The sequence below is a fragment of the Alosa pseudoharengus genome, unplaced genomic scaffold (assembly GCF_046254945.1).
Source record: "Alosa pseudoharengus isolate Yale_2024_CS ecotype anadromous, Long Island Sound unplaced genomic scaffold, YU_APseudo_1.1 YU_APseudo_1.1_scf_48, whole genome shotgun sequence".
NCBI lineage: Eukaryota > Metazoa > Chordata > Actinopteri > Clupeiformes > Clupeidae > Alosa > Alosa pseudoharengus.
In genome coordinates this window covers 226997-240378 of record NW_027468822.1, presented here as the reverse complement: position 1 = coordinate 240378, position 13382 = coordinate 226997, and the positions used below count along the sequence as shown (strand labels likewise).

General features: G+C 41.1%; 1 protein-coding gene and 2 long non-coding RNA genes across 3 annotated transcripts; 1 reads left to right on the top strand and 2 right to left on the bottom strand.

Annotated features, from left to right (window-relative positions):
- Positions 1–373: 373 nt before the first annotated feature.
- LOC143103580 (uncharacterized) lies at positions 374–2376 on the bottom strand. The gene is made up of 4 exons (XR_012982902.1): positions 2312–2376; positions 1303–1490; positions 947–1165; positions 374–857 (listed from the first exon to the last, which is right to left on the bottom strand). It is a non-coding gene; the product is annotated as an uncharacterized LOC143103580 (long non-coding RNA).
- A 383-nt stretch (positions 2377–2759) lies between these two features.
- LOC143103571 (uncharacterized) lies at positions 2760–5120 on the bottom strand. Its single transcript, XR_012982895.1, has 5 exons — positions 4949–5120; positions 3493–3673; positions 3252–3350; positions 3020–3165; positions 2760–2827 (listed from the first exon to the last, which is right to left on the bottom strand). It is a non-coding gene; the product is annotated as an uncharacterized LOC143103571 (long non-coding RNA).
- A 3354-nt stretch (positions 5121–8474) lies between these two features.
- LOC143103558 (growth arrest and DNA damage-inducible protein GADD45 gamma-like) lies at positions 8475–9148 on the top strand. The gene is made up of 3 exons (XM_076267290.1): positions 8475–8575; positions 8701–8911; positions 9035–9148. Exons 1-3 carry the CDS (start codon positions 8475–8477, stop codon positions 9146–9148), a joined length of 426 nt encoding a protein of 141 aa, XP_076123405.1.
- Positions 9149–13382: the final 4234 nt, after the last annotated feature.

The window sequence follows — 13382 nt, the reverse complement described above, 5'->3', positions numbered from 1 at the left end:
AGACAGCACAGTCTAGAGTCTAGCAGTGTGTGTTTGTGAGAGAGAGAGAGAACACAGTATGTGTGTGTGTGTGTGTGTGTGTGAGAGAGAGAGAGAGAGAGAGAGAGAGAGAGAGATTGGGAGATGACAGTCTAGCAGTGTGTGTGTGTGTGTGTGTGTGTGAGAGAGAGAGAAAGAGAAGAGAGAGAGTGTGTGTGTGTTTGAGAGAGAGAGAGAGAGAGAGGGAGAGAGACAGAGAGAGAACATAGTCTAGCAGTCTGTGTGTATGTGTGTATGTATGTGTTTGTGTGAGAGAGAGAGATATTGGGCAGAGTCTAGAACTTTGAACTTTATTTGAATACAAATCAACATACACATACGTTCTTTTTTGGTGCTTAAAAGCGGCATATAGGAGGCAAATCCAGCACAGCAATGTCAGCAAACACCAGAAAAATGTTTGTCTCATTCATCTAACCAGTCCAAGTCAAGACCTTCACCTCTGAATGATGTCTTGTTTACGCCATAGTCCCACAAGATTTCGTCATTGCACTGGATATCCTTTGTTGCCAGGAACAGTATAGTGTCTCTGCAACCATCAGGGAATTTCAATTGGAAATGTACCGGCTTGACATTGAATTTCTTTTTAGAATGATTCATCCTCCTCCCAAATGTGTCTTTGAGAGGGTGACATTCACAAGGGAAGGTCTGTGCATCCATACAAAGACTGGCACCACCTCTGGTCTTGAAAAAAAAAAGATAGCCCATTTCTCCACTCTGCTGTTCTGCAAGCAATTTCTTTCCTTCAGATGCCGGGATTATTCGGCCATGGTAGTCACAAAGGACATCTCCTTTGGTGAATGGCATGGTGGCAACGACACCTACAACAGAACAGACTAGAATATTTACGGCCATGTCCATTTCAAATCTTGACATTGCTTTTCATTTGTTATGTTTCTTGTTTGCTCACCTTTTCCCTTATCTCCACCAAAGTCCTGGATCTGAAGCCCTTTCCATTTTTGCTCCGAAACTGCCTTTATGATTTTGCCATCCTTTTCAATGCTCGTCTTCTGTTCAGATATCCAAGCCTGAAGAATATCCTTAAGGTCCGGGAGGTTTGCGTGCCACTTTTCTTTGGAGATGACGAGACGGACTTTGTCCAAAGTCGGTTGATGCCTGCCAATGTGAGCTGAGATGGAATTGTAAGCTGGTGTCAGTACAGAAACAATGAAAATCAGCACACCTTCTCTTTTAGAGTATCTACAACATTCTGTTTTGTTTTCAAAGACATGACACTTATGACATGATGCATGGCATGATGCTTACCGAGGATATAATTTAAGCGCATCTTGTACTGCTCTCCTCTCCACTTGTCATAAACGTCACGGCCTTCAAATCCAGCGCTCATCCTCCTCTTTTTTGTGGGTGGTTCGTCGTTGAGAGTGACGGGAAACATTTCAACAAATGTTTCAAACTGGTCAAGAGCTGTTGTATTCAAAGCTGAGGAAGAAGAGCTATGAGAATAGGTTAATTTCAGGACTGCTGGGTGTACTTTCAAAAGCGCTACATTAAAGCATTCACTCATTCATATAGCACATACCTTTCAACAGATTGTAAGAATGAGAAATTAATAAATATCAGAACAAGAGGCTTTCGCGTAATAGTCAAAAGATAATGCGCCTTTACTGTAGCCTACAGTATAGAGTTTGCGAGGTGGAAAAAGAGAGGAAATAATAGCGTTTAAAATGTCCTTTTAAATTGTAGCCTAATAATGCACTGTTGAGCGTTTTAAATCCGAAATAATAAGGAATGTGAGGAGGTTGCTATTAACTTTAAAGAGTGCATCTACAATCAAAACTATCTACAGCCTATAACGCAAATTGAATAGCCATGTCCGCATACGGATGCCTGCTTTAGTTGACTGGATTTCAAGTTGAAGAGCTGATTAGGCTGATGTCCCTTGCATTTTGCCACTGCGAGGTCCGCACAGAAATGTTTCATTTTGCGAATGAGATGTCCACGCTGTCCCATGTGCGACGTGTTTCCCCCCCCCCCCCCCCAGTTTCAGAGCTATTCTAAATACAAAATTGCGCAGAGGGCCGTGACTGTGGTAAACTATCCTAATAGAAAACTGATAGCTTTCCTGGCTAAATGGTATAAGTTAGGCCTATTACACAACATAAATTGTGCTGACGACCCAAATAACCTAACCCAGTCTTTGGGAAACACTGCTCTGACTGATGTTCTCACAACTGAGAATATAGGGAAATTAATGTGCATTACATTGGTGTAACAGGGACCTTAAAAGATAATTGTTTGCAAACACAATACACACCTCTCACCAGCCACCTGTGTATCCTCAGGAATCGGCTCACTGCTTTGAGTCGTCTGCTCACAACTGAGTAAATAGGAAAAAAATACATATGGTTTACACTGGTGTGCATGACACAGACCTTGGAAGAACATATACCACTGCTTGCACACACCTCCCACTAGCTGTCTGTGTATCCTCAGGAATCGGCTCACTGCTTTGAGTCGTCTGCTCACAACTGAGTAAATAGGAAAAAAATACATATGGTTTACACTGGTGTGCATGACACAGACCTTGGAAGAACATATACCACTGCTTGCACACACCTCCCACTAGCTGTCTGTGTATCCTCAGGAATCGGCTCACTGCTTTGAGTCGTCTGCTCACAACTGAGTAAATAGGAAAAAAATACATATGGTTTACACTGGTGTGCATGACACAGACCTTGGAAGAACATATACCACTGCTTGCACACACCTCCCACTAGCTGTCTGTGTATCCTCTGGAATCGGCTCACTGCTTTGAGTTTTCTGCTCACAACTGACAACATGGAAAGATAAATATGCTTTACCTATGTATGCATGACATGAACTGTGAAAAAAAATAGAACCTGATCCAATTTAAACATCTTCTAGCTGGTGTCTGTGGATCAACTTATACAGTGTACTTGTGTGTGTGTGTGTGTGTGTGTGTGTGTGTGTGTGTGTGTGTGTGCACAGTACATATACTTACAACTTCCAAAGACGTTGTAAATCTGTTTTTGTGTTTGCAATGGGACCACCATTCTGTCCTAGAAAGAAGCAGCCTTCGTCGTCCGTATCTTCATCTTGTCTAAGTAAAGCCAGTGGCCGTATCTTGGTAAAGTACAACTCAAACCACTGTTGAATTAAATGAAAATATCAGCAACCAGATTGAATTTGGAATACATTATTCAAGTCGTTTAGACTGTGGCAACATACAGTACCTCTTCTTCTTCCTTTCTGAGAGTACAGGCCACTGAATTATCACTGAATTGGATGGTCACACCACTTGATGTCTGCTGTCTATCAACCCAACCTGCAGTCTGTAGAGCAGATGGTATACATGAATGAGCACATTTTTTTTGAAACAGGTATAATTTCTTACCTTTAAATGTATGCAAAGCATTTCATGACTGAGATGATTTAATTTTGTTGTGCAGGAATAAAATTTGGACACTTGCGTACTTTGAAAGTCTCTATACTCTTCAAAGATTTGTTGTATACCACAGACAACACGCCCATACAAAAGTATCGGAACTGTGTCGTGTAGTTTGTTGCCACGTTCACTCCAGTCTTAAGTTTGGCAACCATACTGCGCATCCACGGAGTGACGTCTTGCAGAAGCTGCCGTTGCTCAGCTGGAGAGCTAATTATAACCAACAACAGATGAGAGACACATATTAGATGCCTTATGAACACTAATAAAGATTGAAACCATAAGTCATTTAACCCTCTATACCCCAGTGGAATTCTATAACAATGCCCCAGATTCCTGGGAATTCTAAGAGAAAAGGGCAATTTGAGAAACATTTCAAATAACCAAGAATAACTAAAAATCTAATGAAAAGTGTCAATTGTAAGTTTCTTTCAGTTTAAAGATTAGAAATGGCTCTTTCAAATGATATATGATCCATTAAGAATTATATATTCATGTTTCCCATAGACGGCCATAGGCCTACTCACTTACAGTCTCAAAGTCTTTCACTAACAAAAAGTTATAAATATGGTTCACATATTTATGTATTAGAAGCTGGGAAACAAGATACTATATGAGTACTGATTTCATTGAAATAGACTGGCATATCTTGCACTTATTTGGGATTTAGCTGGACAGTAAGCCTTAGGCTACAGCTAAAAAATGATGAGGATATGAACTAACGTAGGCCAGAAGCATAGCGCATGAAATCGTGACTCATTTGATAAGCATGTCACCAAGAACAGGGACTGTTAAACCTGACATGGATTTACGTTTTGTTTTACATGCACATCATGTTATATAATTTATCTAAACTTGATCAGTTGATGATAATGAACCTGTTGCACTCGTTCACTAACCTTCAACCTATCCTGTGCTAACGTTAACATTACGAGTCTCAGACTAACGTTACATCAGTGAAGGTAGCAAATTAGCAGGCTTTTTTGTAATCACAAAGATGACGAGACATTGGCCTACTTGTATACAAATACATTTTCCTAACATCCATAAGCAGAAAACACAACGGTGGTTCCCGCTTTGGTTATTAGTCAACATAAAAACTCATTGAGAGAGACATACATAATAGTAGCCTAGTTTGCAATAACTATCTGTAAGTGGGATTTGATAATGTTAGCTTTACTGTACATGCCAGAAAGGGGTAATGTTAATGTTATGTGTTAAGATATAACTGCAAATAAACCTGGCATGGGTTTATCATAAACTTTATTGTTAATTAGGCCATGACCCATCACTGAATTATGCCTATATTTTGCTGGTGCTAGCTAAACTCAAACTCAAACTTTCACAGTGACAGCCATACGATTTTTTTTATGCCAGAGAGGCAGCTAGTCAGTCATGACAAACGGGAGGATGCTAACGTTAAATATATTACACTTTCATGTTTTTATTTTGTCATTTTCTTACATCAATATGATCGTCACTTACATCAAAACATGGTGGATGCATCTAATGAGAAAAGACGCGAACGCTTGTTAGAAGCCATAACTCCAGAGGCACCGTAAGTCCTCAGCCGGTCAGTCAACAGGCTAAACTCAAAAATACCGGAGAAATGTCAATAGCGACCTAGCCATTTAAGTGTGTCAAAATAAAAGTCTGGTGTTTATGTACCCACTAACGCCGTATTATTTCATGTATGAAGGTTATACTGTAGCAGGTGTCTCTTTAAGAATTGCGGCCGGCCGCTACAGGAGAATACAGAACGGTATAGAGGGTTAAAGGGAGAATCGAACCTTTCCGATGGGTCTTTGACTATAAAGAAGCCCTTGCTTTTCAGCCGGTCGATGAGGGCACGGAGGGGATCTTCCTCATTCATTAAGGAATCAACCTCATGGTACTCCCAACGTCTGCCCACTCTCGTCCATTCTTTTTGGGATATTTTGGCCTTGGTCAACTCAGCGTTACGCTCTTCTTCTGTGTTGTCCTTCATACAGGCCTTCTTAAGGTGACTTGACAAATTTTCATGAGGCTTCTCACATAACAGGCAGTAGACAATACGCCTATCAGCGGCCATCCTTCAATAAATGCAAAAAACACACACACACAGAGAGAGAGAGAGAGAGAGAGTTCATTGAAATAGTGAAATACCAATGTTATGAGTAGGATGTCTGATCCATTGAGCTTTGCTATCTGCTCCATGTTGTACTTACTTGTCAATGCTGCTTGACAACCAAGGAATACCAATCCTGATTAGTTATGTAGGCCCTGAAAAGGAAAATAATTTAAGAAAAAATCATTTCACTCAAATGGTCTAGTCAGCTTGCTGGTTATTAGTACATCAACATGTAGTTTGCTGTCTTCAGAGCATGAATGCACATCTGTCCCAAAGAGTTTAAACATGGGTCAGATTTCTTTAGAATAACAACAGAAAAATATGTTTTACTGTGTACCATACCGTTTATTGTAGCCTCCACAATTCCAATTTCCGTCAGTGAAATGTTCCAACTTCTTAGCGCTCTCTGGGTCAAAAGGCGAGTCACACACACTAGTTTGTGAACAAAAATGTTCAGGTCGTCTTTTAAACTGTGGGAGTGAGCGTCATATGTGACAATCATGTAGTGGATTCCCCATATACGATGCCATTGCAGTGGTCTTCAGATGTGATATCTCTAGCAGTGGATTTCACATATGCTGTGGGAGTGAGCGTCATATGTGAAAATCATGTAGTGGATTCCCCATATACGATGCCATTGCAGTGGTCTTCAGATGTGATGTCTCTAGCAGTGGATTTCACATATGATGCAACTATGGGTTAGTGAGCATTTGTGGTGGTGGGTTCCACATTTGGAAGTGTGTTCCACATTTGATACTTTTGGCAGCGGTCTTCACTAGCGGAGCTAGTAGGTTTGCTAGGGCCGGAATCGTATGCGAATCCGCAGGTATACCATGGGTTTGAGATTTTTTCGGTTCTGCTTAAGGCCTTAACCCTTGAGAGGTTAGCTTAAGTGGGGCACAGTGCACCAGTACTTATCGGTGCTTAAGCCTGGTTGTCCGTGGGGGGGGGGGGTGGTACCCAGAGGGGGGGGGGGGGGGGGGTGATTGGCACTTTGTGTTGCGGGCTTAGGATAAAGTGTGTTAGCTAGTTTGATTAGCGTGTTTAATTTGGGTTAAGTTTAGGTGTAGGATACATACAGGGTAATGCTCACACACCCGCGCGCAGGGGACAGAGAGGAGTCTTTGGAGCCTCTGTGAGCAGCTGCAGCCTGTGTGAGAACATGCACTGTCTCCTAGGCCTCTCTGTGCCTCTCCAAGCGTCAGGGGTCAAACCAGAGGTCAAGCTGTAGCTAGTAGGCCTCTGACAAGGCCTCAGCCTAAGTTTGGGCCTCTGTGAGTAGCTGCAGCCTGTGTGAGCACAAGCACTCTTCCCCAAGCCATCACAGTAGCTAGTAGGCCTCTCACAAGACCTTAGCCTAAGCTAATGTGTGTGTGTGGGGGGGGGGGGGCGCTTGGGTGAGATTCTAGATTAATTTTGAATCGGGGTCTACTGCCAATAGCCAAGGCCCATAGCTTGGAGTTCAGCCCGCTCTCCTTGGTCACAAGAGATGTGTACACCTTCAGCCTAAAACCAGCAGGTTCCCCACGGTTGTCACCCTATTGAAACCCTGTCTCCTGCTTAACCTTCCCTTCCTATTCACGCTGTACATCTGCATACACATATATGAATGTATCTAAACATCTGTGTATTAGTAGGCTACATATTACATATGTATACCTGTACATCTGTACATTGCCTTATATATAGTAGTACAGCATATTTTGTATATTAACATACTTCAGCTGCACATTGCTCTTTAGTAGATCAATACTTATTCATACCCATCTTTACCCTGCTACTTGCCCTTCTGATTAGATGCTAAACTGTATTTCCGTTACTCTGTATTCACACATATTGACAATAAAACTATTAAGACCACAATTAGGCATCTCATTCCAAGATACGGTGTACAATGAAACACTACATTACCATATAATATTTGACTCATGATTGCAAAAGCCTTTACCATGAAGCACATATGATTACTGGCCACCATGCATATATGGTGTACTCTATCAGATATCATATATGATAGCAGGGTTGTCTTTTAAACTGTGGGTTTGAGCGTCATATGTGACAATCATGTAGTGTGTGTGTGTGTGTGTGTGTGTGTGTGTGTCTGTGTGTGTGAGTGAGACGTATCAGAGAGAGAGAGAGAGAGAGAGAGAGAGAGATCTCCACATGTGTTGCAAGGCAGCTCATGTGGTGCACTGTAACAGGTCTGCACATGTGGTTTGCAGATAGCAGATTTAAGCACCAACCACAATTTGTCATTTCACTGCAAGTATTTCAAGTGGTTGCACTGACTGTTGAAAGTTTGTGTAGTGGATTATATCGAGGTTTCACAGGTAATGGCAGAAAAACCAGAGGAAACCATCTCTGACAACAAAACACCAAAATGGATGAGGAGGATTAATCCGAAATAATAAGGAATGTGAGGAGGTTGCTATCAGAACAAGAGGCTTTTGCGTAATAGTCAAAAGAGAATGCGCCTTTACTGTAGCCTACAGTATAGAGTTTGCGAGGTGGAAAACGAGAGGAAATAATAGCGTTTAAAATGTCAATTTAAATTGTAGCCTAATAATGCACTGTTGAGCGTTTTAAATCCGAAAAAATAAGGAATGTGAGGAGGTTGCTATTAACTTTAAATCTACAATCAAAACTATCTACAGCCTATGACGCAAATTGAATAGCCATGTCCAATAGCCAACTATCCTAATAGAAAACTGATAGCTTTCCTGGCTAAATGGTATAAAATAGGCCTATTAGACAACATAAATTGTGCTGACGACCCAAATAAAATCTCCTGCGACCCACCCGTGGGTCGCGACCCAGTCTTTGGGAAACACTGATTTAGCCTAGGCCTACTGCGCAATTGCTTACAATAGTGATTTAACTCGTTATTCTCTTATCCACAGAATGCAGGTCATCGGTACTGCTTTGGAAGAGCTACTCGTTTCGGCGAAGAATCAAGATTGCTTGACAGTCGGGGTACATGAATCAGCAAAAGTCATGAATGTGTAAGTAAAACAGCGAATATTTCTGGATAAGAAATCTTTCTGGAACCTGATAAATATATCTGCTATTGTTACATGACATGGTTATTTGAATCAGTTTCTAACCAAGTGTCATTGTCATTCAACAGTTATCCAGACAATGTGGCATGCTGCGTCTTAGTGATTGACGAGGAGTACGAATGCGACATTGCCCGTCAGATTCACTTCACCCTCATCCAGGCTTTTTGCTTTGAAAACGACATCAACATCGTGAGGGTGAATGACATCGAGCGCCTTGCCAGTATCGTTGGCATTGACGAGTCGGAGGAATCTAAAGACGTTCACTGCATTCTTATCACGGTAGGCTACACTTTTGCATCACTTCAGTTCCTGTTTAACCTATCATGACATTTATGCTGCAGCTATTTGTAGGTTAAGTTCGTGTTTAGGTCATACTAATTCTTGTGTGCCTTGTTATTGCAGAGCCCAAATGTGGACTCGTGGAAGGATCCTGCTTTGGACAAACTCCGGCTGTTCTGCAAAGAGAGCCGCGGCATGTACGAGTGGGTGCCGACAATTACCCTCCCCGAGCGCTGAACTGGGCCACTTCTCTACGCTTCTGCAACAGAAGGAGAAGGAACCTATTCCGGATCACCGAGTGTGAAGTTCCCACTCTGATAGCGGAGGATGTAAAGCGAACCTCCAGATTTCGGGGACTCTCTCTGGAATTCCGTGCTGGCGCTGACTGGATGGGTACAGGAGTCGACCGGGTCGTGGATTATGGGACATTTCTGACAGACAAAATCACTGAGTCATCTTTGTTATGCCGATATGATGGAAAAGAGATGTTCTACACTAAAACCAAAATGCAATGATGTTGTTAAACAATTTGCAGACATAAATAAACATTTCAAAGGTTTATCCATTATCACTTGTGTCAGTTGCTTGTTTGGTATGTAATAATAATAATAATAATAATAAGAAGAAGAATTTTGCAGTAAAAACTGGAATATTTTTGGAACGAAACCCCCTTTCATCCTCCTTTGCCCATCGTGTCACTCAAAAGCTGTTGTTCGATGTCACCCCGAGCACATGGCTACTTACCATATGACGTATTAAAGGCACCAGCACACATTTAAAGCAACAAGGCCTGTTTTTTAAAAGGTGCATTTATGTTTGCATGGTTTTAGCCTTATGAATGGCTCAAAGTTAGTAAAGTAAAGTAAAGTAAAGTTAAACATTGATTTTATGACTTGTTTCTGCATTTAAATAAACAAAATATGTATTAGTATTATTGTTTTGAAGTTATTTGCATAGTTTTAGCCTTATGAATGGCTCCAGGTTTAAAAAGTAAAGTTAAAAAGAATGTAAATAGACAAAGACAAGGTTGTAATCAATGAAATGTTTATTAAAAATATTTAAAATGTAGAACAGGGCAATCAAACAGACAATAATAGTAATAATAATAAAAATATAACAATAATAATAAAAAATATAACAATTATAATACAATGGTCCTGAAGTAATTGATAGCTGACAAAATGTATGTTTATATAAAAGATAAAAGCGTCTGCTAAATGCATAAATGTAATCACATATGACTCTTTTAATAGCATGTTTTCACTCTGGGCCCTTTAGCGACAGTATATGAGAATGACAGTCTGTCTGTGTCTATGAGAGAGAACACAGTCTAGCAGAGTGTGTGTGTGTGAGAGAGAGAGAGAGAGAGAAAGAGAGAGAGATTGGGAGATTACAGTCTAACAGTGTGTATGTGTGTGTGTGTGTGTGTGAGTGAGACGTATAGACGTATATATACAAAGACGTATAGACGTATACAAAGTATATTTCTAACAAACCTAAAGAAGACTCCAGATGTTTGGTCTTTTGTGTTGCTTTTCTGCCTTCCATTCTGCTTGAATGATTTGACAGTCTGTTTTTGCCTCACCTACCAAGACACACCTACCAGTCCGGTCAAACCCCCATGTTCTCGCAGGACGGCACCTCTATTGTTTTCATCAGGAGGTGTGTAGGCACCCCCTGTTGGGAAGGAGCCTCGGCACCCTGTGTTTTACACTGTCCATTTCAGAGCCTAGTCTCTACCTTAGAGGTGGTCTTTGAACTTGTCCCTGGTTTGACCCCCTTGATGTCCCTGGTTTGACCCTCATGACCCTTATTTGAAGTGAGGAGAGGGAATGATGTGTTGTGTGACTAACTTGTGGGGATTTAGTGATATCAGGCACCTAGTCTAGATTTTTAAAGGTAGAAAAAAAAGCAGGATATATCAAGTTTTTTTTTAAAGAAAAGTTTATTTAAAACAAAAACAATTAAAACAACTATATAATATTTATTATAAAACACAAACTATATACACAATATTTACAAACACACACACACACACAAAGTGTCCGCTCAGGGAGGGCGAGCTGCCCCATCACACACACACACACACACACACACACACACACACACACACAAAGTGTCTGCTCAGCGAGGGGGAGCTGCCCCATCAGACACACACACACACACACACACACACACACACACACACACACACACACACACACACAAAGTGTCTGCTCAGGGAGGGGGAGCTGTCCCATCACAGGTCTAAAAACTCCAAATCAATTGTGTCATACGTGCACTGAAAAAAAACAAAAAGACAGAAGACATGTGGATATTGCTCTAGTGAAACTAAAATGGGATTCACAAGCCATGAAAATCAGAAGTGAATAGAATAATTATGGTCTGCTTTTGTCAAAAAATGTACAGTTAAAGTCAGAGCGGATTCACAGGACTGGAGAGAACACAGATTGCGGAGGGACATAGAGGGAATGCACTTGATTACTTGTTACTTGATTACTAGATTCATATTAACCTCTTGTGGGAACAGTTGGTCAAGGATAGCCATGGGGTCTTGGCTGTAATCTGGCCACTCAGGGATATTTGTGGCACCACTTGTTTCTGGGGCAACACCAGGCTCACTTAGCAGAATGGAAACGGAGAAAAATACATTAGTGAATGAACATGGCATTCCTAACTCTGCAAGATTCATGGCCTGTCTTCCAGACTACAGACTGCATTTGTGCAGCGCCACATTACAATACAGTTGTTTCCTGGCGATATACAGTCATTATTAAAGAGGAATGGTCAGGGAAAGTACAGTTAGTACTTCCTGGCTCATGTGGCCCACAGAGGATGAAGAGCTGCAACTAAGTACATGTCATTTCTAAAGCAAATTTAAAACAGCTCATGTTATGGTCATGTTCAGCACTGGCAAGAAAAGCATAAAACAATAACTGTAGCTGGGTTGTAATGAAATGGATGTATTATAAGAGAAGGACAAAAAAGGAGGAAAAACACACACACACACACACACACACACACACACACACACACACACACACACACACACAAAAAAAGTGAAAACGTAGAAAAGTGAAGTTAAAAATGAAACATCTGTGGTGGGCTTTCCAGAGTATGAGAGCGTGGTGGGAAAATCAGTTGATTGACCTGGAGGATTACATACTCCCGGGTCTCTTGGATACTCCTGCCTCATCTTCAACGACACGTGTGGGGGTAAAACATTCCAGGGAGGATGGTGCAGTGCCTTCTCCTGGCCCTCGACTGCTTCCTAACCTTTACCAAGTGGTTTTCCTTCGATACACTAATGGGATAGAGTAGGTCAGCGGGAATCCAACGGCGCCTCGTTAGGAAAAAAAAAAGTTAAAGAGTGGGGCTTGTTGAGGTCCTGTGTTGCATTGTGTCAATGTTGTGCAAGTCAGAGCCTTGCGTAGCCAAAGTGATGTAAAAAATATATGTGAAATGCCTGCATCAAGTACTCCCAGAAGAGCACAGAGTAATATCTTAGTGTTGACTGGTGTTCATACACATGTATGTTGATTGGCATCCATGTGTTTCACCATGTCTCAGTGATGACATTCAATCTCAGGGGGTTCTTAAATCCATTTCAGTCCCCAATGTGTCCAAAAATGTGCCTTGTGCTTGTTTGTTTTTTACATGAGATTATGAATGTGGTTATTATTATGCTGTTATCAACACTATATAAATACATTTTTGTTATGTCTTTAATCATTTGACATAAACAATATTGTAATAATGCAAAATGTTTACACAAAACAATTCCACAGTGATCATTAACCAGAATTCATGTTTTTAGCTATATAAAAGTTGACAAAAGAAGTGTGACACACACATGAATTTAGTTTATATTTAGAGCACTGCACTGCTGGGGATAGGTGGCAGAGGTCCCAGCATCGTCAGTTGTGAAATCAAGATCTGGTCTTTTTGAGGAACACACAAGAGAACAGGGGTGTCTCTTTCCAGCTTCAAGAAACTTCAAGACCCAACTCTTTAGAGAGCACCTCCTGTCTTAGCACTTACCCTGCATTACCCTCTCCACCCTGTACAGCACTACTTTCTTCTACACACTTCCCTCTATGTAGCTTGATTGTTAATCCTCGTTTGTAAGTCGCTTTGGATAAAAGCATCTTCTAAATGCATACATGTAATGTAATGTAATGTAATGTAATATTCACCTGTCCAGGACATGGTTCTGTTGTTCCCCAGGGCTACCCGGAACATTGTTCACCTGCAATAAGAGCCATGAAAATCAGAAGTGAAAAGAATAATTATGGTCTGCTTTTGTCAAAAAATGTACAGTTAAAGTCAGTAACAAAGAGCGGATTCACAGGACTGGAGAGAACACAGATTGCGGAGGGACATAGAGGGAATGCACTTGATTACTTGTTACTTGATTACTAGATTCATATTAACCTCTTGTGGGAACAGTTGGTCAAGGATAGCCATGGGG